Genomic DNA, 26474 nt, shown 5'->3' on the forward strand with positions numbered 1-26474 from the left:
TTATTACAAAAGCTGTTTCATTATCTTTAAAACAAAGGAGTAAGTACACAGATGTTTACTAAACAACATCATGTTTACATTTTAATGTCTGTATCACTGTGTATCCAGTAAATTACAGTGAGATTCAATCTTTTCAAGCTTTGAATTGGTATCAGTGATGTGAGGAGTTCAATAGGTCAGCGCCCAAGTTACCTCCCCTGAGTAGATTGTCTGCCCCTTGCTCACGAGTCATCATCAGCTGGAATGGAAACATCCGGTCGTCAGTAAAGTGTGCGTGCTTTATTTGTTCTTCATTTCTTTGCTTATGTAGGTTAGAATTCATTTACAGGACTTGATTTACTCTAATTGATGGTGTTACTGACTGATTTCTGTGCAACGGATGTGAAAACACAAGTTAATTTTACGTAAAGCCCTTTATTATTGATCAGCCTCAGATAAGATCCTGACGAACACACAATTTTAGGTGCTTATTTAATCTTTGGACAAAACATTGGCCTAATTATTTGGCACCCATCTTATTGACACTATCAAGACAACTGTCGAAGACAGTCAAAAGATTTGATCATTATTGCATGGAAATTTGATATTGCATTTGACGAAGTTACTTCCAAATAAACTGTCAAAAATGTATTTTGTTGATAAAAAGTAATAAGTAATAAGAGATAGAAATAAATATTGACCTTCAATACCGCTGCTGATGAATCAAAAGAACATATCACAGTTTACAGGGACAGTACCTCCACTAGACCTTTAGTTCATGCTCAACTGATTTCACAAACCAGTTGCTTAGTACAGCAAAATCAACAACCCAAACACTGTTTTTTATTTGAGGTAAATCTCATGTGTTTTCTTACAGATGAGTAGCAAATATTCATTGCCAGCTTGATTAGATTAGAAGCCAGTGTTTACAAAGTCAAGATTACAATATACAGTAGAACATGGATATAACAAACTACAAGGGACAAGAGTTCGAGGGACAATCAGTTCGTTATATCCGTTGTTAGTTATATACGTTTTCGCTCGGAAATGTCCGCCATCTTGAATAAAACAAAAAACAGTACACTTAATTGCAGCATTGACTTGTTTTAGCAGTGATCACTTCATAGCATTCAATTGATAACATTTCATAACATTCATTTATGTTTAACAAGGTTGATCCATCACCGCTGATTGTGTTGATTGCCCGCGATTGTGTTGATTCACGGCTGATTGCATACAGTCAATTGTCAGTGACACTTGACACTGAGTGAGATTTCTTAGTTTGCCATTCTAGTCACTAATTAGTGGTATTTGGGCTTGTCGGTGATCAGATATCAGTTTGCTGTATCCGTTAGTTCGCTGTAGAGAGTTTGTTATATACGTAAATTTTATATAATATTATATAGGAGATAAATCGGGGATTTTTTAACAGTTCGTTGTATCCGTTTGTTCGCTATATCCGTGTTCTACTGTATATGTAAATTTTATATGATATTATATAGGAGATCCGTTTGTTCGCTCCAGCCGAGTACCTTTGTGACATCGTCACATCTTATACAGTCCATTCATTTGTTTTTTGTCTGTTTCAAATCTACACATTTAGATACACATGTCATGAAATGTTTAACTTTCATATACAGAATATCCTAAAACATGAAACACTATTTCCACTTGTGTATCTGTTCTATGCATGCTGTTATAGAAACTCTATGGAGAGCTAGCAATATGGTCGCTTTGATATGTAAAGCTATGTTGTCATGTGCCTCACTGGCGCAGATGTAGTGGTGTGTCTATTTAATTATGCAAAACAACATGTAAGAGTCAGGGCAAGGTTTGCACTAGGTTTTTCTGTTCTTATTTGAGAATAAGTGTGTTTGTTTACAAACAAGATAAAAGTCTGGTCATGTGATAAACCTACATCCACAGTGTGGTCATAGGAACAGAAACTTCTCTTGCGGAATAAGCAAGTAGAGCCAAATAAGCTCAGGGGTTATGAGGTATTGTTTACAAACAATGCTTCAGAACGGTCAACGTACTGGCCCCTTAAGTTACTGATAAATTGATAATATGTATTATCCATACAATCGCTAAAAAACTCTCACAGCCATTTACCATGTTTGAGCCAGGGAAATATGGAAATGGAGGTAGACAGAACAAGTCGTTACATTTTTCTCAATGATTTCCAAGGCACAAGTGGCCCAGTGATCTACATGGTATAGAGTGCCACAACACAGTATAGTCCCTTTGTCTACCAGGATGTGCTGGTATGATCCTGGGTTAACCTGTGCCCATGTGTTTCACTAATGTGGTGTATGTCTTAATGCCTTAATGCTTGCGCTTTTCTTCAGCAAGGTCAAGCATTGTGCATGCCATGATGGTCAGAGCTCCAGATAAGCTTTTGGTGTTGTGGGTATTTTACCCATGCATTTTAGAATCACTGGGTATCAGTAATTCTATCTGGGTATTTAAATTTCTGTTACCCACTAGTATTTAGTCTTGGGTATTTAAGTTAAATATTTAAAAACACTATTCATCTAGTCCCCGCAAACTGGTGTCGTGTGGGTTCGAGAGCTTTATAGGACTCAAAAATACCCCGATACTTCCACAAGAAAGTGTGATGCCAAATGATCATGATGTAACTGTCATCGTGGAGTATGGCAAGGTTGACGGAATGCCCGTTTATAATTTCAAAATATGTTGCTGATTTGCTAATCAAATACGCAGGGTAACTTCACAATATTTTGATGATACGCACAAGTTCTATTTTTGTAGCATATCTGTAATGTTCGTTGCGTATTTGACACGCTTGGATTTTATTTTACTGCATATTTCTGCATTTCCGATGCGTCTTTTATGCAGATACGCAGCTTATCTGGAGCTCTGATGGTGTAAACTGAGGTGTATCTTCTGTCACAGATCTGTCCATCTTCTTGCCACAGCCCCGATGTACACATTGCTATCCGGCCTGTATAAGTACTTGTTCCAGAAAGATGAATACTTCGTCCTCATCCTGGGACTTGACAATGCTGGAAAAACGGTAGGGATAATATTTATTTTCTTTATTAGCTGTTGTTAAAGTTTAATATTTCCCTTGAAGATATATAACCCATAAAGTGACTAGAACCGTCCTCGGGATATGTTTTTTCAGGAGGCAGAAGGGTATCTTATCTTTATATGTGGGAAAACACTTGTATCATCCAAAACTGGCTCCCACAGGAGATATCGCTTGGGATATTGTAGATATCGCTGCAGTGAAACTGCATCACGATGCTTTGTATACTATTGGTTACCATGACATCACAATGAAATTACGTTACTAATGGCTCCACTACTGCCTGTTATTTTTTTAGCCTTATATGAAGGAATATAAGTGGGGATTATATTGTCACTTGTGGGAAGGCACTTACACACTCAGTTGAACACCTTTGTGTCAAACTTTGATGTGTCAAACGTATGCTTGTCTCGAAGTGAATTCTTGGTCCCTGCATATAACTTTTTTAATCATCACTTTCGGTTGTGTCGGATAACTCAAAGTATTTACGGAGGTCCTTTCAACTCCAAAGACCCCAGTTTACATGGGTACAATGTGTGAAGCCCATTTCTGGTGTCCTCCACCAAGATATTGCTGGAATATTGCTGAAAGTGGTGTAAAACTATACTCACTCACTCATCCTTATTTCGTGTTTCACGTGGACATACTTTGAGTCAGATTGACACAAATGAACGATGTATGCGAATGTAAACAATTCTTGTCATTCTGATTCTAGGCAGTGTTTGAAGTCTTATGGTGATGTTCAATATTTGATGAATGAACACTGCATCACAACCAATTTGATTGGTCAACTGTTAACCCCAGTATGCAAAATAGGCCCTAATTATACTTAGAATGAACATTTGATTGGTCGAGTGTTGAACCCACATGCAAACTAAGACTGGTCATGTGCACATGCATGGGAGATACCTGATCTGGTTGGTACATACCAGCACTGGTTGTGAGATATTTGTACTATATACAAATGTCTACAGTTGTTACTTTTGTCCAGACATATCTGGAGCAGACGAAGACCAAGTTCAACAGGAGCTACCAGGGCATGAATCTTTCCAAGATCACCAGCACAGTCGGCCTCAACAGTAAGTCTCTTGGTTGGTTGGTCTCAAAACACTGGGGGCGGTGGTTGTAAGGAAATTATAATGGCTAAATCATATTTATTTAAAGTGATGTCTTACAGGGGTGGATCCAGGATTTTAAAAGTGGAGGGGGATCCACTTGGGTCATTTGTAATTTCTGTGGGGTGGGGTCCACCAAAAAGCCACACAAAATTTAAAACATTATTAATTTTACATTTAACAACCAAATCAACATGTTATCATGGTAGGCAATGTGCATACAAAGAGTTACCTCCCTTCCTCCATGGAACTACTCCTGTTCAGCGGAGCAGTAAACGAGGTAGGGTGAAATGGGGTTTGACGTTGTGTCCAAGATTATTGTACTTATATAGGGATGTGTATACATGTATGAGTGTGTGACTGCTTGTACTAGTCCGGACTGATGCCGAATTATAGTGCTGGCCCACTGAGATACAATGCTGCAGTTTAACCCACTCAGACACAGTATACTGACACCAAGCCGACCAGTCCTTGTTTAAGCCCCTTAAATGCCGAGCACCAGACAGGGTAAAAAGAGGTATCATATTTTAACATCTTTTGGTGTGATGTGACCGGGGATCTAACCCCGGACCTTCCGCTCTCGGCGGAGGCTCTACCACTGGACCACGGAGGCGGACATCAGTAAACAAAGTAGTTAAGACATCAATACATCTTCTGTTCCAAGGCATGTTTACAGAATGTGCTGCCTTAGATCTTCTGCAGGCTGCTCTGAGTGATTGTCTCCCTTTCATTTCTAGTTGGGAAGATTGACTTGGGCAAGGTGCGTCTCAACTTCTGGGATCTAGGGGGTCAGGAGGAGCTTCAGTCCCTGTGGGACAAGGTGAGACCAGTTGTGGACAAGTCTAGTATTCCCCGGTCATGATGGCTGTCCTTTCATGCAGGCCGGGAAACAAACGTAGCAAACAATTCCCTCATTTCTGTTATAACCTCACCTATTTTTTCAAGCGACATTGCTTATATTATGATGAATGATAAATCAAAACTAAAATATGTGTTCTACAGGTAGATGATTTCTTCCACAATATATTTCAGCTATATCCTGATAGAAAAATATCCTCATTGAAAGGCGTGATCTCCATTGCCTATAAACATCCGCTGCATTCAAGTGATGTCACCTGTTTTCGAACACCTGATTTGTTTGGTACTTTTGCGGGATTTCCATGAATGAACTGCCATGTATGGCACACACTCAGACTGGAAGTGTGCACTGTCAAGTCGGCATCTTTGATGACATCACACATCTTATCATAATGAGACAAATCACGATGAATATGGCTGTTCAAAAACAGGGTACTCAACAATATATAAAAAGCCAGTTGCAAAAAAAGAAAGTTTTGAAATATTTTTATTTCTCGTGATTAAACATGTAAAGTTTCCATGTTGTAACAGTGTATCTGTGTGTGTGTGTTTCAGTACTATGCCGAGTCCCATGCAGTCATCTACATCGTGGACTCCTCCGACACAGAGAGACTGGAGGAATCCAAAACAGCATTCGGTATGTTGTGATATGTGCATGCTTTTACTAGTCCGGACTGATGCCGATTTTATAGTCCAAGCCCACTGAGATACCATGCCTCAATTTAACATGAATACCCCATTCACATACAGTGTACTGAGTCCAAGCCTTGTTTTACCCCCTTAATGCCGAGCGCTGATACCATGTTTTAACGTCTTTTGGAATGAAGGGGCAGGGGATCGAACCCCAGACCTTCCACTGTCCGAACGGACACTTTGCCACTAGACTACGGAGGCAGTCTTTATTCTGAGACATGTAACAGTGATTTGCAGCCTCAGATTAATCAATCAAACTGTGGATGGGATGGTAAATCAGACATTCATTCCAACATGTGTTCTGCTTGTCATGACCGTGTGTTCTGCTTGTTGTGACCGTGTGTTCTGTTCATCATGACTGTGTTCTGCTTGTTGTGACCGTGTGTTCTGCTTGTGGTGACCGTGTGTTCTGCTTGTCGTGACTGTGTTCTGTTCATCATGACTGTGTTCTGCTTGTTGTGACTGTGTGTTCTGCTTGTCATGACCGTGTGTTCTGTTCATCATGACTGTGTTCTGCTTGTGGTGACTGTGTGTTCTGCTTGTGGTGACCGTGTGTTCTGCTTGTGGTGACCGTGTGTTCTGTTCATCATGACTGTGTTCTGCTTGTGGTGACCGTGTGTTCTGCTTGTCGTGACCGTGTGTTCTGCTTGTGGTGACCGTGTGTTCTGTTCATCAAGACTGTGTTCTGCTTGTGGTGACCGTGTGTTCTGCTTGTTGTGACAGTGTGTTCTGCTTGTCGTGACCATGTGTTCTGCTTGTCGTGACTGTGTGTTCTGCTTGTGGTGACCGTGTGTTCTGTTCATCATGACTGTGTTCTGCTTGTGGTGACCGTGTGTTCTGCTTGTGGTGACCGTGTGTTCTGCTTGTTGTGACCGTGTGTTCTGCTTGTCGTGACCATGTGTTCTGCTTGTTGTGACTGTGTGTTCTGCTTGTGGTGACCGTGTGTTCTGTTCATCATGACTGTGTTCTGCTTGTGGTGACCGTGTGTTCTGCTTCTCGTGACCGTGTGTTCTGCTTGTGGTGACCGTGTGTTCTGTTTGTCGTGACCGTGTCTTCTGCTTGTCGTGACCGTGTCTTCTGTTTGTTGTGACCGTGTCTTCTGTTTGTCGTGACTGTGTCTTCTGCTTGTCATGACTGTGTGTTTCTTTGTTTAGATAAGATGATCACAAACAACAGCCTGTGTGGAGTGCCCCTGATGTTGCTGGCCAACAAGCAGGACCTTGATGTAAGAATGACACACTAACTTGTAACAACCCCACTGCAGCACAGTGTAGGCATGTTTGTTTGTTTGTTTGTTTGTTATTTGTTTAACGCTGCACTCGGCAATATTCCAGCTATATGACGGCGGTCTGTAAAGTAATCAAGTCTGGACCAGACAATCCAGTGATTGACATCATGAGCATCGACCCACACAATTGGGATCGATGGCATGTATCAACCAAGTCAGCGAGCCTGACCATCCGATCCCGTTAGTCGCCTATTATGACAAGCATAGTCGCCTTTTAGGGTAAGTATGGGTTGCTGAAGACCTATTCTACCCCAGAATCTTCACGGGTCGTGTAGGCATGTATATACCCACCACCAAAATAAACAGAAACCTTAGAAACATTTAGAGAAGTATGTACTTTAAGAAGAGATGTTTTCAGTGTGTACCAATTATTGACAAGACTAACAATCGGTTAGCACAGAGTGTCTTCATTCTTATCACGATATGCAACACATCAAACTTTACACGCTAATCCGTGAAGATCCAAGATACAGTAGGTCTTCAGCAACCCATGCTTGCCATAAAAGGCGACTATGCTTGTCGTAAGGGGCGACTTGCGGGATCGGGTGGTCAGGTTCACTGACTTGGTTGATGCAAGTCATCGTGTTCCAATTGCGAGGATTGAGCGCATAATGTCAATCACTGGATTGTCTACTTGACGTCATATAGCTGGAATATTGGTGAGCGCAGCGTTAAACAACAAACAACAAACCAACCAACAACACACTAATCCTGCATGAGACACATGGTTTATGATGGTGACATCTTACTGTTTATGACGGTGACACCACACTGTTTATGACAGTGACACAACAATGTTTATGACAGTGACACCACACTATTTATGATGGTGACACCACACTGTTTATCACGGTGACACCACAATGTTTATGAAAGTGACACCACACTGTTTATGACAATGACACCACAATGTTCATGACAGTGACACCACAATGTTTATGACGGTGACACCACAATGTTTATGACGGTGACACCACACTGTGACATCACACTGTTTATGATGGTGACACTACACTGTTTATGACAGTGACACCACATTGTTTATGACGGTGACACCACAATGTTAATGACAGTGACACCACATTGTTTATGACGGTGACACCACACTGTGACACCACACTGTTTATGACAGTGACAACCTCATTGTTTATGATGGTGACACAACACTGTTTATGACGGTGACACCACACTGTTTATGATGGTGACACAACACTGTGACACCACACTGTTTATGACAGTGACACCACACTGTGACACCACACTGTTTATGACGGTGACACCACACTGTTTATGACGGTGACACCACACTGTTTATGACGGTGACACCACATTGTTTATGACAGTGACACCACACTGTTTATCAAGGTGACACCACACTGTTTATCAAGGTGACACCACACTGTTTATGAAGGTGACACCACACCATTTATGACTTGTGACACCACACCATTTATGACTTGTGACACCACACTGTTTATGACAGTGACACCACACTGTTTATGACAGTGACACCACACTGTGACCACACACTGTTAATGACAGTGACGACACACTGTGACACCACACTGGTTATGATGGTGACACCACACTGTGACACCACATTGCTTATGACTGTGACACCATGCTCTATATGATGGTGACACCACTCTGTATATGACGTGTGACACCATGTGCTATATGATGGTGACACCACTCTGTATATGATGTGTGACACCATGCTCTATATGATGGTGACACCACTCTGTATATGACGTGTGACACCATGCTCTATATGATGATGACACCACACTGTATTTGACGTGCGACACCATGCTCTATATGATGGTGACACCACTCTGGATATGATGTGTGACACCATGCTCTATATGATGATGACACCACACTGTATTTGACGTGCGACACCATGCTCTATATGATGGTGACACCACTCTGGATATGATGTGTGACACCATGCTCTATATGATGGTGACACCACTCTGTATATGACGTGTGACACCATGCTCTATATGATGGTGACACCACTCTGTATATGACGTGTGACACCATGCTCTATATGATGGTGACACCACTCTGTATATGACATGTGACACCATGCTCTATATGATGGTGACACCACTCTGTATATGACATGTGACACCATGCTCTATATGATGGTGACACCACTCTGTATATGACGTGTGACACCATGCTCTATATGATGGTGACACCACTCTGTATATGACGTGTGACACCATGCTCTATATGATGGTGACACCACTCTGTATATGACATGTGACACCATACTCTATATGATGGTGACACCACTCTGGATATAACGTGTGACACCATGCTCTATATGATGGTGACACCACACTGTTTATGATGGTGACACCACACTGTATATGATGGTGACACCATGCTCTATATGATGGTGACACCACACTGTGACACCATGCTCTATATGATGGTGACACCACACTGTGACACCACACTGTGACACCATGCTCTATATCATGGTGACACCACACTGTATATGTCATGGGGCAGTGGGGCAGAAGCCGCTTGACTATACACAAGACCAGCTGTCACCATGTGATGATACCAAACACAATGTGAGTCATTCTCTATCTATATGTATCATTTCACAAATTATTTAATTATCTGCACAGCAGATGGTCTCCCATTTGATGATATTTTGCTTAACCATTGCAATTTATTCTTGAGCAATGTTGACTCTAACATTCTGAGCATCTATTGGCTTAAAGTAACCTGAACATAATTTATACATAAGAATATTTTTCCCCTCTCTTTTATCAAAATTGGAATACTCAGTTTATCATAGGAAATATATCCGGTCATGGTGTATTGTTTTAGTCCCTTCCTTGACTTGCCTTTCCTCCAGATCTTGTTTGTCACATAAGATGTCTCCTATATACCCTCACATAAGTCAGGGATCTCAGGTATCAGTCAGTTCAACGTTCCAGAGTTTAGTATGTTCATATCACCTATATACCCTCACATAAGTCAGGGATCTCAGGTATCAGTCCGTTCAACGTTCCAGAGTTTAGTATGTTCATATCACCTATATACCCTCACATAAGTCAGGGATCTCAGGTATCAGTCAGTTCAACGTTCCAGAGTTTAGTATGTTCATATCACCTATATACCCTCACATATGTCAGGGATCTCAGGTATCAGTCCGTTCAACGTTCCAGAGTTTAGTATGTTCATATCACCTATATACCCTCACATAAGTCAGGGATCTCAGGTATCAGTCCGTTCAACGTTCCAGAGTTTAGTATGTTCATATCACCTATATACCCTCACATAAGTCAGGGATCTCAGTTATCAGTCCGTTCAACGTTCCAGAGTTTAGTATGTTCATATCACCTATATACCCTCACACAAGTCAGGGATCTCAGGTATCAGTCAGTTCAACGTTCCAGAGTTTAGTATGTTCATATCACCTATATACCCTCACACAAGTCAGGGATCTCAGGTATCAGTCCGTTCAACGTTCCAGAGTTTGGTATGTTCATATCACCTATATACCCTCACATAAGTCAGGGATCTCAGTTATTAGTCAGTTCAACGTTCCAGAGTTTAGTATGTTCATATCACCTATATACCCTCACATAAGTCAGGGATCTCAGGTATCAGTCCGTTCAACGTTCCAGAGTTTAGTATGTTCATATCACCTATATACCCTCACATAAGTCAGGGATCTCAGTTATCAGTCCGTTCAACGTTCCAGAGTTTAGTATGTTCATATCACCTATATACCCTCACATAAGTCAGGTATCTCAGGTATCAGTCAGTTCAACGTTCCAGAGTTTAGTATGTTCATATCACCTATATACCCTCACATAAGTCAGGGATCTCAGGTATCAGTCCGTTCAACGTTCTAGGGTTTAGTATGTTCATATCACCTATATACCCTCACATAAGTCAGGGATCTCAGGTATCAGTCAGTTCAACGTTCCAGAGTTTAGTATGTTCATATCACCTATATACCCTCACATATGTCAGGGATCTCAGGTATCAGTCCGTTCAACGTTCCAGAGTTTAGTATGTTCATATCACCTATATACCCTCACACAAGTCAGGGATCTCAGGTATCAGTCCGTTCAACGTTCCAGAGTTTGGTATGTTCATATCACCTATATACCCTCACATAAGTCAGGGATCTCAGTTATTAGTCAGTTCAACGTTCCAGAGTTTAGTATGTTCATATCACCTATATACCCTCACATAAGTCAGGGATCTCAGGTATCAGTCCGTTCAACGTTCCAGAGTTTAGTATGTTCATATCACCTATATACCCTCACATAAGTCAGGGATCTCAGTTATCAGTCCGTTCAACGTTCCAGAGTTTAGTATGTTCATATCACCTATATACCCTCACATAAGTCAGGGATCTCAGGTATCAGTCAGTTCAACGTTCCAGAGTTTAGTATGTTCATATCACCTATATACCCTCACATAAGTCAGGGATCTCAGGTATCAGTCCGTTCAACGTTCTAGGGTTTAGTATGTTCATATCACCTATATACCCTCACATAAGTCAGGGATCTCAGTTATCAGTCCGTTCAACGTTCCAGAGTTTAGTATGTTCATATCACCTATATACCCTCACATAAGTCAGGGATCTCAGGTATCAGTCAGTTCAACGTTCCAGAGTTTAGTATGTTCATATCACCTATATACCCTCACATAAGTCAGGGATCTCAGTTATAAGTCAGTTCAACGTTCCAGAGTTTAGTATGTTCATATCACCTATATACCCTCACACAAGTCAGGGATCTCAGGTATCAGTCCGTTCAACGTTCCAGAGTTTGGTATGTTCATATCACCTATATACCCTCACATAAGTCAGGGATCTCAGTTATTAGTCAGTTCAACGTTCCAGAGTTTAGTATGTTCATATCACCTATATACCCTCACATAAGTCAGGGATCTCAGGTATCAGTCCGTTCAACGTTCCAGAGTTTAGTATGTTCATATCACCTATATACCCTCACACAAGTCAGGGATCTCAGGTATCAGTCAGTTCAACGTTCCAGAGTTTGGTATGTTCATATCACCTATATTTTAAAAGCCTGTCCCCAACTAAAGTTGGTTTGAAACCATAATCACTTCAAATAAAATGAAGTTCCCCAAGCCTTCAATGAAGTATGATGCACTCCCTACAAGTTACAGAGAGAGATCTACAAAAATGGGGTTTTCATTTCAATAATTACTTTCTTCCAGTTGAAGGACATATGCTGGTGATTGCCAGGTATATCATGTCACAAGATAATGTTTGTAAGTGATGGGTTCATGGAGGACAGTTACATGTGGAATAGTCTCTCAAGTTTGCCATGTTGTCCCCAGGGCTGTGTGAAGGTGTCCGACATGAAGGCTATCTTCAGCCCCAGCCAAGAGCTGATTGGCCACAGAGATCTGCACGTATCGGGAGTGTCTGCACTCAAAGGGTGAGTACGGAGATGTTATGCATGTAGGATAAAGCGCGTCTGAGGGTTTTTATCCCAAGGATAAGAGTTTTAAATATCAAAAAACAAAGAAAACATTTGTCATTTGATTTTACGTTTCATTACATTGTGTTAAAATACAAAATAAATTTCTAGCCAGAAACATTCATATGTTACAGTCTAAACAGAAGTTAATTAAATTCCTGGGGTATTATATGAAATACCTGAGATATTATATGAAATACCTGGGATATTATATAAAATACCTGGGATATTCTATTAAATACCTGGGATATTATATAAAATCCTAGGTATATTATAACATCCTTGTTTATGAGATTTAACCCTCCTGGAGAACATTAGGATGACGATGGATGTTTAAAATAGGTGATGTGGTAGATACAATACAACAGTATGCAATAACAGAATATATCTTACCCTCAGGCTATAACATATCAGTGCACACATTTGCATATTCAGCTGATAATCAATTGTGTGAAACATATTCGTTCAGGATTAGCAAGGAATATAGGCTGTCTCCTCGTGGTAGGCCTGTCACCCTCAGCTGACATTAAACAAAGTACAAATAGTTCAACTCCACGGTCAGAGACCCAGTTTCTTCCCTGATATGTTCTGAAGAGCATCAGCGAGGAACAGTTACTGTTAGACACTACTGTCTTGCTACTTGGACGGACGTTGCTTGTCACCAAGGACCACGCACCACTAGACCTGGCCTTATGTTCACTCACATCTTCACACTTGTGTGCGGGGCGGTAGGGTAGCCTAGTGGTTAAAGCGTTCACTCGTCACACCGTAGCCTCGGGTTCGATTCCCAACATGGGTACAATGTGTTAAGTCCATTTCTGGTGTCCCACGCCGTGATATTGCTGGAATATTGCTAAAAGCAGCGTAAAACCATACTCACTAACTCACTGACTCACTCACACTTGTGTGCAGGATTCAGTCTCATTCAAATTAGATCTTTCACTTTGACACAACCTCTCGGTGTAATGATCTGGGGGTTGCGTCAGGGGAACTTTCTGATTAGCCAATCTGCACTGAGGCTTCTAACTTCTCAGTACAGGTGAACGAAGTATTCAGACCACAGATTTCTGTATCTCGGAAACGAGCTCAATAGATCTTTGCTGCCTTTATGTTGTTGTGGATGTTGTTGTGGATGTTGTTCACCTTGTCTAGTCAGGGAGCTGTCACTGGGTTACAACTGGTACAACAACTTTATTTATATCAAGAATAAAATCCTGTGAGTCTTCTTTCCATGGATACTTTCAACCTGAAATCAACAATATGCATAATATAATGCAGGCTAATAGGCATTAAATAGAAAATATATTCTGATATTCTAAAAACATTTTGAAAAACGTTTCAAATAATTATTTTTTGTTTCCTTTTATGAAATATATTGTGAAACATCATATTAGATTTAATCAGATAAAATGGAGACAGCTTGAGTCTAATCCTGCATGACTCATACATACCACCTGGTACACAGCCAGTGACAGACACCTAATGTATGTAGACACTACAGTGACAGACATCTGATACATGTAGCCACTATGACAGCTGAAGTACATACTGTGACTACTAAGCATTCTTTCTTCGTCTTTGTTGTTTAACGCTGCACTCAGCAATATTTCAGTTATATCACAGCGGTCTGTAAATAATCTAGTCTTGACCAGACAATCCAGTGAATGACATCATGAGCATCGATCCACGCAATTAGGATACGATGATATGTATCAACCAAGTCAGCCAGCCTGACCCGATCCTGTTAGTTGCCTCATACAATAAGCATAGTCTTTTACTGCAAGCATGGGTTGCTGAAGACTTATTCTACCCCGAATCTGTTTTTGGTTTGAGAAAGTTACATGGGGATGAGTAATAGTTGGAAAGATGTAAACAAACTTTAAAAAGAAACTTTATCTTTGTCTCCAGTGTGTATACATGCATACATAAGAAATACATAAGTAATTTATCAAATATTCCTAACCTTAAATTATTACACCTATCAAGTTATTTGGCAACATTCATGAAAGGGAGACTAGACAGGTCTACCTGCCCTAGAGCACTTGCAATCCTCGTTTTCAGCTGCTAGGGGGTGAAGGGCAGGGTACCTGTCTAGCTCTAGCCGGCCTGTTTTCCCATACAGCATTTAGCTGCAGTGAAAGGTAGACCCATTTCCATGAGGGCCATGGACAAGTAGCAAGTTCTGCCTGTTGAGAGGGCTGGGGACAGGCCAGTAGCATATCGCTATGCAGGAAACGTTGATCCAATTTCCATGTATTGAGATATGAGCACTTTTGGACAGTGTGAATAACTGATGTGTCAGGCTCCAGGAGTAAACAAATTACCGTTAGGGACGTAACTCTCAGAGAGAAGTATGGTTCATGGTTAAAAATAACAAACACATTCAGACCGTTCTGGGTTTCAAGTTTAACTATATCTGCATGTCTCCTCTGATCTACTTCATTATAAAATATTATTACAACAATGCAGCTATTACTTTGAAAAGATTATTATGAAAAAATATTAATGACTTTACCAACCCCGAAGTCATGATGGCTATGACATGACGCCTGCTGTTCCCTCCTCTTGTTGTCGCTGTCTCCGAGCGAGGGTTGAAGGCAGAGTAGGTTTACTTACTTCTTGATTCCGTGCTCTCTACATCCCTCAATTTTAAGGACAATATGAAGGTCTTGCAAAGAATTGAAATGGTGTTACTGTATAGTTAGGTAATTACGTTAGAGCCTGGAATGAATCCATAAGGATAAAATGACAGACACCCATAACTGCTCTTGATGCGCTGTAGGTACAATGAATGGTAGTGTGCATCCCTCAGGATGCAGTATTTTCTTTTTCTGCTTCAGATGTCAATATTTGTGTATTTGATGTACATTTGACAGTTGTGTTAAGCCCTGCATTGTAACCTGTTGTAACCATGGTAACCTATTGTAACCTATTGTACTTTGTAGTCTGTGGTCTTACAGATTAACCTATTGTATGCACAATTGTTTTGTGGAGCACTTTCAATCGCACTTGACGGAACAAAAAGATAATGGTGCTCTTTGGATTTGATTTACTTCCAGTTTTTTATTAGTTTTTTATTAGTTGGGGTCTGCGGAATTTTTCGATGTAGATCCTAACACCTTTATCAAGCAAGCAATCACTTGCTTGATAAAGGTGTTAGGATCTACACCGAAACGTCGCACTAATTGTAATAAAGAAGTTGTTCATCCATAGAACTCGTCTTACTTCATCACGCCAACTTCTAAATGCCACTGAAAGAAGTTAAGTGTTATATACTCACCAACAAAAGAAACGCAAATACCATACAGGTTGGCTAATATATGAAGAGTTATTCATGTTCAAGAGATACTAGGTTGGTTCGATGCACAAACGAACACACTAGTATGTTGTGTGAACCCATGCTCATGAACACATCACATGTGACGTCATAGATCCATGACTCGAGATGCACCATTTGTCTCATGCAGGATTAGATGGTTTTTTAAGTCACGTGCAGCATGTCGTGATAAAAATAAAGACACTCCGTGGTAACACTTGACTGATTGTTAGTTTTGTCATTAAGTGGTACACGTTGGAAACATCTCTTCTTAACTTAAATAATTCCCTGTTTCTATGGTCTGCCTTTCTTTTGGCAGCGAGTATATTTGGGATGACACTTTCTTAGAAAACTACAAATCCTAGTTGTTTTTTGGGGTGAGTCACATCCCGAATCAAACCGGCTCTCCCAGAGAGTGGCATCTAATCACCAGTCAGCGATCTAACCAACTCAGCCACCGAAGCTTCCGAAAAATGACAGTCCAACAACTGGTAGTCTAGATCACATACTTGGTGTACCCCTCTGACAAGTGTAAGTTTGCACGGATCCCATGGCAGAAAGCTAGAACACACAATGCCATTTAGTAAGTTTCTTTCTTATGTGCCTCACTCTGGCAGTGTGGGTTCGAATCCCAGATAGGACTCTACCCCAAAAAGTACTAAAACTCGTACTTTACTGAGAAAATGTAATCCAAGACATAACATTTGTTATATTTGACCACTTTCTTTCTTAATGGCATGGGGTATTCATTGAATATTGCTGTCTGTGGAGTGAAACAACAAAATGTAGATTACATGTCTTTGAAAGGCATTTAGAAGTGATACACATAAGGAAGAGAATTTATGGATGTCAACTTCTTTATGATGAGAAACACACGTTTCCTGCTTACTTCTTCATCAGGTGAATGAATGCCATGAGGCAGAGAGCATATATATGTACATGTAAGGACAACAAAATTAATTAGATAACAAAAGGTGGAAAATAACAATGGACCATATATATATTGGAGAAACCCTCAGACCCCTCAACACCAGACTCAAAGCACATCAGACCTCTGTTAACAAACTCGACCTAAAATCCACTATTTCCGAACACATTCCGAAGAACCAAAACTACAAAATCATGTGTGAAGCCACCAAAGTCCTGTCTACCAATGACAACAACCGGCGACAAAGAAAACTACAAGAAGCCATTGACATCAATCAGCACTAATTACTGTAAAGTGTTGGCTTCCATTGTCTATTGCTAATCACCTTTATACGCCAATTATCAGTTGGCTTCCCTTGTTAGTTTCCACCTTTTGTTATCTTATTAATTTTTTTGTTCTTACATGTACATAATATGCTCTCTGAATCATGGCATTTAATCACCTGATGAAAGCGTAAGCATATGCTCCGAAACATTGTGTTACTCGTAATAAACAGTGAGTGAGCGAGTATGGTTTTACGCCGCTTTTAGCAATATTCCAGCAATATCACGGCAGGGGACACCAGAAATGGGCTTCACACATTGTACCCATGTCGGGAATCGAACCCGGGTCTTCGGTGTGACTAGCAAACGCTTAAACCACTAGGCTACCCGACCGCCCCTTGTAACAAAGAAGTTGACATCCATATATTCTTTCTTTTGTGGATTACATGTCTGCAGCTTTCCTACTTGACCCTGTTACAATGTCCAATAAGTCGTCTGAAACTTGTGGGGAGTCTCATGTCTCCAATTGTGTGCAGCTGACATCACTGAGAGCCATCTTCTCTGAAGTCAAAACAGGGTTATGTCCCTTGGACCAGGAAGTGAAAGGCCCAGACAAGGCCATATAGTGATGTGTGAGTGAGTGAGTGAGTGGTTGTACGCCGCTTTTAGCAATATTCCAGCACTATCACGGCAGGGGACACCAGAAATGGGCTTCACACATTGTACCCATGTCGGGATTTGAACCCGGGTCTCTTCGGTGTGACAATGATTGCTTTAACACTAGGCTACCATGGGCTACCCAACCGCCCCTTACAGTGATGAGTCCTTTAACACCCAGAGACTACATCATGCACATACTGATGGGGTGGCTATGTCTTTGTAGTGTAGACCGCCTCCGTGGTCTTGTGGTAGAGCGTCCGCCCGGAGAGCGGAAGGTCCAGGGTTCGATCCCGGGCCGTGTCATACAAAAAGACGTTAAAAGATTGTACTTGTTGTTACCCTGTCTGGCGCTCGGCATTCAGGGGCTAAAACAAGGACTGGTCGGCTCGGAGTCAGTATACTGTGTCTGAGTGGGGTATTCATGTTAAACTGCGGCATGGTATCTCAGTGAGCTAGCACTATAAATCGTCATCAGTCCGGACTAGTACAAGCAGCCACACACACACATACACATGCATGCACATCGCTATATAAGTGCAATAATCTTGGACGCGACGTTAAACCCCATTTCACCTCACCTCACCTTTGTAGTGTATACATTAGCAGTATTAATACAATACATTACAGAACTTTATATGGAGTGCTTCATAATATCCTCAGCTGTGAGATCTGTCATTGAAATAATCCCTCCTTTCTGTAAAGTAATAACTTTGTGGAGATTTTGTAAATTATTGCCGTGGCAGAAAGAGGTGTGCACAAGGTCAACACATGATGCACTGAATGCCACAAGCCTGTGGGGGGAAATGTGCTTCTATGTTTGGCGTGTAAGCCAAATACTGTGAAACTTGGCAACTTACCAGATTTGAAATAATCCACAGGTATTATGGTTTAGGGGGGGAGGGGGGAATACGTATTAGTTTTAATAGGCAGATGGGAAGCTCAAAGGACATGTCTGTTGTGTACTGTAACACAAGGCAAGTGTGTTATAACGCAACAAGGCAGGCATGTTTTTGTATGTTATTACACCAGGCAAGTGTGTTATAACGCAACAAGGCAGGCATGTTTTTGTATGTTATTACACCAGGCAAGTGTGTTATAACGCAACAAGGCAGGCATGTTTTTGTATGTTATTACACCAGGCAAGTGTGTTATAACGCAACAAGGCAGGCATGTTTTTGTATGTTATTACACCAGGCAAGTGTGTTATAACGCAACAAGGCAGGCATGTTTTTGTATGTTATTACACCAGGCAAGTGTGTTATAACGCAACAAGGCAGGCATGTTTTTGTATGTTATTACACCAGGCAAGTGTGTTATAACGCAACAAGGCAGGCATGTTTTTGTATATTATTACACCAGGCAAGTGTATATGTCATATTTTATAACACAAAAGGCAGCATTAGAAATTGGCACACGTCCTATTGTCCTTGCCAATCTGCCCAATAGTTAAGGTAGCCAAAAGACCAGTAGAAATCGGCCCTTTTTAAGTGTTTTGCTATGTTATCATCATAAGGACTAGTAGGCTAAAACTGTAAGTTTCTATCACTGCAAGGCAAGTATGTATGTCATATTTTAGAACAACAAGGCATGTGTGTATATCATATGTTATTATACAACAAGGCATGTGTGAATATCCTATGTTATTACACAACAAGGCAAGTGTGTATATCCTATGTTATTACACAACAAGGCATGTGTGTATATCCTATGTTATTACACAACAAGGCATGTGTGTATATCATATGTTATTACACAACAAGGCATGTGTGTATATCATATGTTATTATACAACAAGGCATGTGTGAATATCCTATGTTATTACACAACAAGGCAAGTGTGTATATCCTATGTTATTACACAACAAGGCATGTGTGTATATCATATGTTATTACACAACAAGGCAAGTGTGAATATCCTATGTTATTACACAACAAGGCAAGTGTGTATATCCTATGTTATTACACAACAAGGCATGTGTGTATATCATATGTTATAACACAACAAGGCAAGTGTGTATATCGTATGTTATTACACAACAAGGCATGTGTGTATATCGTATGTTATAACACATCAAGGCAAGTGTGAATATCCTATGTTATTACACAACAAGGCAAGTGTGTATATCATATGTTATTACACAACAAGGCAAGTGTGTATATCGTATGTTATAACACATCAAGGCAAGTATGTATATCGCATGACAATTGAATGCTTGCCCCGGGAAATGAATTTGATAACACAAGATGGCAAAGTGAGAGATGCACGTGTGAAAGGCTTGGGGAACACTTATCACGTGCATCACGCAGGGCCGACTCACAGTGTTCTCCCAGTTAAGCTAGTTCTTGAAACTCATTCGAAATACAGATATCAAAACACAGTTGTTTAACACTTTACACGCTAATGTTCTTTTAATGTTGGCCATGGTTCAAATAGGTTACAGAAAACGGACCATGGTATCTAATCATTGAAATGGTCCTCATCCTCTAACCAATACAGAAAGTTGATACAGCTTATGTACACTCCACACTACTAGATACTGTGTCTGGCGCTTTGCCGAGTCCTGCTTTTTCTGTAATCATTTGATCGACTATAATGTTGTTTAAGTGGTAATTTTGATAGGTACTGGTGTACTGCTTACACTGGGTCCCAATTAAACCGAAAATTTGATGCTTTATCTTGACAAGATTGCTGTAGACACAATCAGTGCTCACTGTCTGAAACCGGTCGACACATTAACACACAAAATAGAATATTTATTTCTTAATAATTAATGCTTACAGCTGATCGTGTTGCGTCATGTTTTACTGCACAGATAATTAAAGTAGTTTTGTTCCACCATATGACTTGTAGCTGAGTGATCATATGACCTGATGTTTGTGATAAAAAAAATATTGCATCTTTAAGTAGAGTAGTTGCTTCTTGCTCTGTGTCTTGAACTGCCACTGGGTGTGAGTTGGGAGAGGAGGCAGTGGATGAGAGTTGGGAGATGAGGCAGTGGATGAGAGTTGAGAGAGGAGGCAGTGGATGAGAGTTGAGAGAGGAGGCAGTGGATGAGAGTTGAGAGAAAGGCAGTGGATGAGAGTTGGGAGAGGAGGCAGTGGATGAGAGTTGAGAGAGGAGGCAGTGGATGAGAGTTGAGAGAGGAGGCAGTGGATGAGAGTTGAGAGAGGAGGCAGTGGATGAGAGTTGAGAGAGAAGGCAGTGGATGAGAGTTGAGAGAGGAGGCAGTGTATGAGAGTTGAGAGAGAAGGCAGTGGATGAGAGTTGGGAGAGGAGGCAGTGGATGAGAGTTGAGAGAGGAGGCAGTGGATGAGAGTTGAGAGAGGAGGTAGTGGATGAGAGTTGAGAGAGAAGGCAGTGGATGAGAGTTGAGAGAGGAGGCAGTGGATGAGAGTTGAGAGAGAAGGCAGTGGATGAGAGTTGAGAGAGGAGGCAGTGTATGAGAGTTGAGAGAGAAGGCAGTGTATGAGAGTTGAGAGAGGAGGCAGTGGATGAGAGTTGAGAGAGAAGGCAGTGGATGAGAGTTGGGAGAGGAGGCAGTGGATGAGAGTTGAGAGAGAAGGCAGTGGATGAGATTTGAGAGAGGAGGCAGTGGATGAGAGTTGAGAGAGAAGGCAGTGGATGAGAGTTGAGAGAGGAGGCAGTGTATGAGAGTTGAGAGAGAAGGCAGTGGATGAGAGTTGAGAGAGGAGGCAGTGGATGAGAGTTGAGAGAGAAGGCAGTGGATGAGAGTTGAGAGAGGAGGCAGTGTGTGAGAGTTGAGAGAGAAGGCAGTGGATGAGAGTTGGGAGAGGAGGCAGTGGATGAGAGTTGAGAGAGAAGGCAGTGGATGAGAGTTGAGAGAGGAGGTAGTGGATGAGAGTTGAGAGAGAAGGCAGTGGATGAGAGTTGAGAGAGGAGGCAGTGGATGAGAGTTGAGAGAAAAGGCAGTGGATGAGAGTTGAGAGAGGAGGCAGTGTATGAGGGTTGAGAGAGAAGGCAGTGGATGAGAGTTGGGAGAGGAGGCAGTGGATGAGAGTTGAGAGAGGAGGCAGTGGATGAGAGTTGAGAGAGGAGGCAGTGGATGAGAGTTGAGAGAGGAGGCAGTGTATGAGAGTTGAGAGAGGAGGTAGTGGATGAGAGTTGAAAGAGGAGGTAGTGGATGAGAGTTGAGAGAGGAGGCAGTGGATGAGAGTTGAGAGAGGAGGTAGTGGATGAGAGTTGAGAGAGGAGGCAGTGGATGAGAGTTGAGAGAGGAGGCAGTGGATGAGAGTTGAGAGAGGAGGCAGTGGAAGAGAGTTGAGAGAGCAGGCAGTGGATGAGAGTTGAGAGAGAAGGCAGTGGATGAGAGTTGAGAGAGGAGGTAGTGGATGAGAGTTGAGATAGAAGGCAGTGGAAGAGAGTTGAGAGAGGAGGCAGTGTATGAGAGTTGAGAGAGGAGGCAGTGGATGAGAGTTGAGAGAGGAGGCAGTGGATGAGAGTTGAGAGAGAAGACAGTGGATGAGAGTTGAGAGAGGAGGTAGTGGATGAGAGTTGAGAGAGGAGGCAGTGGATGAGAGTTGAGAGAGAAGGCAGTGGATAAGAGTTGAGAGAGGAGGTAGTGGATGAGAGTTGAGAGAGGAGGCAGTGGATGAGAGTTGGGAGAGGAGGCAGTGGATGAGAGTTGGGAGAGGAGGCAGTGGATGAGAGTTGAGAGAGGAGGCAGTGGATGAGAGTTGAGAGAGGAGGCAGTGGATGAGAGTTGAGAGAGGAGGCAGTGGAAGAGAGTTGAGAGAGAAGGCAGTGGATGAGAGTTGAGAGAAGAGGCGGTGGATGAGAGTTGAGAGAAGAGGCGGTGGATGAGAGTTGAGAGAGGAGGCAGTGGATGAGAGTTGAGAGAGGAGGCAGTGGAAGAGAGTTGAGAGAGAAGGCAGTGGATGAGAGTTGGGAGATGAGGCAGTGGATGAGAGTTGAGAGAGGAGGCAGTGTATGAGAGTTGAGAGAGGAGGCAGTGGAAGAGAGTTGAGAGAGAAGGCAGTGGAAGAGAGTTGAGAGAGGAGGCAGTGCAAGAGAGTTGAGAGAAGAGGCGGTGGATGAGAGTTGAGATGCTCGGTAGTGATCCCTAGTTGAGATTCAAGGCGGTGGTCCCTGGTTGAGATGCAAGCAGTGGTCCTAGTTGAGATACAAGGCAGTGGTCCCTAGTTGAGAGGCAAGGCAGTGGTCCCTAGTTGAGATGCAAGGCAGTGGTCCCGAGTTGAGATGCAAGGCAGTGGTCCCGAGTTGAGAGGCAAGGCAGTGGTCCTAGTTGAGAGGCAAGGCAGTGGTCCCTAGTTGAGAGGCAAGGCAGTGGTCCTAGTTGAGAGGCAAGGCAGTGGTCCCGAGTTGAGATGCAAGGCAGTGGTCCTAGTTGAGAGGCAAGGCAGTGATCCCTAGTTGATATGCAAGGCAGTGGTCCCTAGTTGAGAGGCAAGGCAGTGGTCCCTAGTTGAGATGCAAGGCAGTGGTCCCTAGTTGAGAGGCAAGGCAGTGGTCCCTAGTTTAGAGGCAAGGCAGTGGTCCCTAGTTGAGATGCAAGGCAGTGATCCCTAGTTGAGATGCCAGGCAGTGGTCCCTAGTTGAGAGGCAAGGCAGTGGTCCCTAGTTGAGAGGCAAGGCAGTGGTCCCTAGTTGAGAGGCAAGGCAGTGGTCCCTAGTTGAGAGGCAAGGCAGTGGTCCCTAGTTGAGAGGCAAGGCAGTGATCCCTAGTTGATATGCAAGGCAGTGATCCCTAGTTGAGAGGCAAGGCAGTGGTCCCTAGTTGAGAGGCAAGGCAGTGGTCCCTAGTTGAGAAGGGACTCTCTGGTTGAGATGCAATGCAGCTGGCCTCTGTGAGTAATGGGGCTGTTGCTCCTACCATGTTATGGAGAGGCAGTTGTGTGTGTTGAGAGGTACTTGATACCTGCTTGGGCTGTTTTTACGTAAGACTTCACGCCGACACATGCTCCTATCTCCCGTCGAAATAACCCAGGACTTACCTGTGCTCAAGCTTCATTCTCCCCCAATCTCTATTCACGATCTCTCATGACCAATTGTGCAGAGATTGCTGCCTGGCAAAGGCTGTGATTCACTGGAGTAGGGAACCGTGTCAGTTCTTGAGTACAACTAATTACTCAAACAATCTAGTCTTGCTTGGTGTATTCAATATTTGGCTATTCAAGATTTGAATATAATCAATGTTTTGTGATTTGTACGAATGCTCTTGTGTTATTGAGACTTAAATGATATATTATATTTTTATCTTCCAACAATATTTATTCGTAGATGTTTCTGTAATGTTCGTCCATCTACATGTTCAGGAAGATGTGCTGTGTCACCTTACCCCTGTGGCTTTGATCGTCATGGCTACCACAAAGTGTCATGAGCTCAGTTGAAGCACTGCAATGGTCATAACTCCCATGCTTTGTAGGGAGAACTAGACTCACATTTAGTCCCAGAAATAAAGTGATGATATTTAGAAATATATATTTACAAAATTAACAAAACAGATTCTAAATGGAGCCCTGGAAACAGTCCTTAAGCCTAGAGCTGAGGCAGTCCAGACTTGCCAAATCAATTTTGACTTTGAGTTGGATTCCTTTTTTGATTTATTCTCCAGGGTCTGGAGACAGACTAGGGAGAATCTACTCAAGCTTATTGGCAGTTGCAGTTCATGTTTAAAGAAGTCACTCAAGCACAACTTTGTCTGCTTGGTCATTTTTAAGATCATTGTGTCATTCAAACAGTCATTGATTAGGCTAATTACAGAGACACGTCACACTAAATACACAGAGACAATTTCTCCATTTACACATCCAACTCATTACACAAAGACATTGTTTCATCATAACAGAATAAAGACTCTCTCTTGCTTGACAACTGTATCAGGATCTATGCCGAAACATTGCATCATAACAGAATAAAGACTCTCTCTTGCTTGACAACTGTATCAGGATCTAAACCTAAACATCGCATCATAACAGAATAAAGATTCTCTCTTGCTTGACAACTGTATAAGGATCTGTAGCGAAACATTGCATCATAACAGAATAAATACTCTCTCTTGCTTGACAACTGTATTAGGATCTAAACCTAAACATTGTATCATAACAGAATAACGATTCTCTCTTGCTTGACAACTGTATAAGGATCTATAGCGAAACATTGCATCATAACAGAATAAAGACTCTCTTGCTTGACAACTGTATAAGGATCTATAGCGAAATATTGCATCATAGCAGAATAAAGACTCTCTTGCTTGACAACTGTATCAGGATCTAAACCTAAACATTGCATCATGACAGAATAAAGACTCTCTCTTGCTTGACAACTGTATAAGGATCTATAGCGAAATATTGCATCATAACAGAATAAAGACTCTCTTGCTTGACAACTGTATAAGGATCTAAACCTAAACATTGCATCATAACAGAATAAAGACTCTCTCTTGCTTGACAACTGTATAAGGATCTAAACCTAAACATTGCATCATAACAGAATAAAGACTCTCTCTTGCTTGACAACTGTATAAGGATCTATAGCGAAACATTGCATCATAGCAGAATAAAGACTCTCTTGCTTGACAACTGTATAAGGATCTATAGCAAAATATTGCCTCATAACAGAATAAAGACTCTCTTGCTTGACAACTGTATAAGGATCTATAGCGAAATATTGCATCATAGCAGAATAAAGAAGTTGTAATCCATAAAATGTCTTGCCTTCACTGTTACTGACCACCTTGTAACACAGTTCACTCAGGGTGTATATGGAGCTGTTGTCAGGCTGCCTGTTTACCTTTCACTGCATGTTTCCCCCTTTTCACGAACACCTGGCATCATCACTGTTTGATAGTGATTCAAAAGTACAAGCTCATGATATAGTCAGAATCGTACAATCAACTCTGCTTATTGCAGAGATTTCTGTTTGATATGAAAATACTTTTGTCGCATTATCATCATCATCATCATCATCATCATCATCATCAATATCATCATTATCAGTATTTTTATTATTGGGGGCACGGATGGCCCAGTCGTCTAAGGCGCCACGATTCGCTGTGCAGAGTTGCGTCCCTTGGGCACGCCAGAAACCTTTGATGGTGGTTTGAATCCCGATTCACCCCGATTATGTTTTTAGGTTTGTCAGCACCATACCTGTGCTTGTGGGTTTCACTGAAGTGGGAAATGTCTGAGACCTGCATCACTCCGTAATATAACTGTGATACTGTTAAAAGCGGCGTTAAACCCCACTCACTCACTATTATCATAATTATTATTCCAGGGACGGTGTCAACGAGGGCATCCACTGGCTGGTGGAGAGCATCAAGAAGAACAGCATACAGAGACCCCCAACCCTGAAGGACATTACCTGACCCTATCATGGCTCTCTCTGGGGGGGGGGGGGGGGGTGTCCTGTACAGGGGGGTAGGTCATGCAGTTCATGTCAGCGCAGTCCGCGCACACAGCAGACTGAGGGGATCATGTTTGTCTTCTGGTTCATACCATAACTGTTCACCTGGTGTAAACAAAATGAAGAACTTGTCATTCGTCATGTCATTAGCTGCTTCCATAACTTCTTGACGTGTACCAATTTCCATGATTCACAGCTGTGGGGTAGCCAGACTACAGTCGCACACATATTCCTAGTTCTATTTTCAGTATGAATGCCATATTCAAGTCCATTCAAAAACTCTAAATGTTTCTGTCCCAGGGACTATTCCATTGTCGTCTTGTTAGAAAGAACTGTTGTTTCCCCTTTGTGTACTTGAAATGTGTCTCTCTTACTTATGTATATATGGAGTAATCCTGGTAATCCTAGTATTCCTGGAACATCCTTTAAACTGTTACCATAA

At 41.9% G+C, this 26474-nt stretch overlaps 1 protein-coding gene across 1 annotated transcript; it reads left to right on the forward strand.

The window, feature by feature from the left end:
* The first annotated feature begins 214 nt into the window (after positions 1-214).
* LOC139479991 (ADP-ribosylation factor-related protein 1-like) lies at positions 215-26021 on the forward strand. The gene is made up of 8 exons (XM_071262957.1): positions 215-270; positions 2896-3016; positions 4023-4110; positions 4884-4966; positions 5560-5641; positions 6852-6922; positions 12338-12438; positions 25904-26021. Exons 2-8 carry the CDS (start codon positions 2924-2926, stop codon positions 25992-25994), a joined length of 609 nt encoding a protein of 202 aa, XP_071119058.1. The 5' UTR covers positions 215-270; positions 2896-2923; the 3' UTR covers positions 25995-26021.
* The last annotated feature ends 453 nt before the right edge of the window (positions 26022-26474 follow it).

Source organism: Haliotis cracherodii, unplaced genomic scaffold (genome assembly GCF_022045235.1).
Source record: "Haliotis cracherodii isolate W230 unplaced genomic scaffold, xgHalCrac1.p SCAF_4, whole genome shotgun sequence".
Taxonomy (NCBI): Eukaryota; Metazoa; Mollusca; class Gastropoda; order Lepetellida; family Haliotidae; genus Haliotis; species Haliotis cracherodii.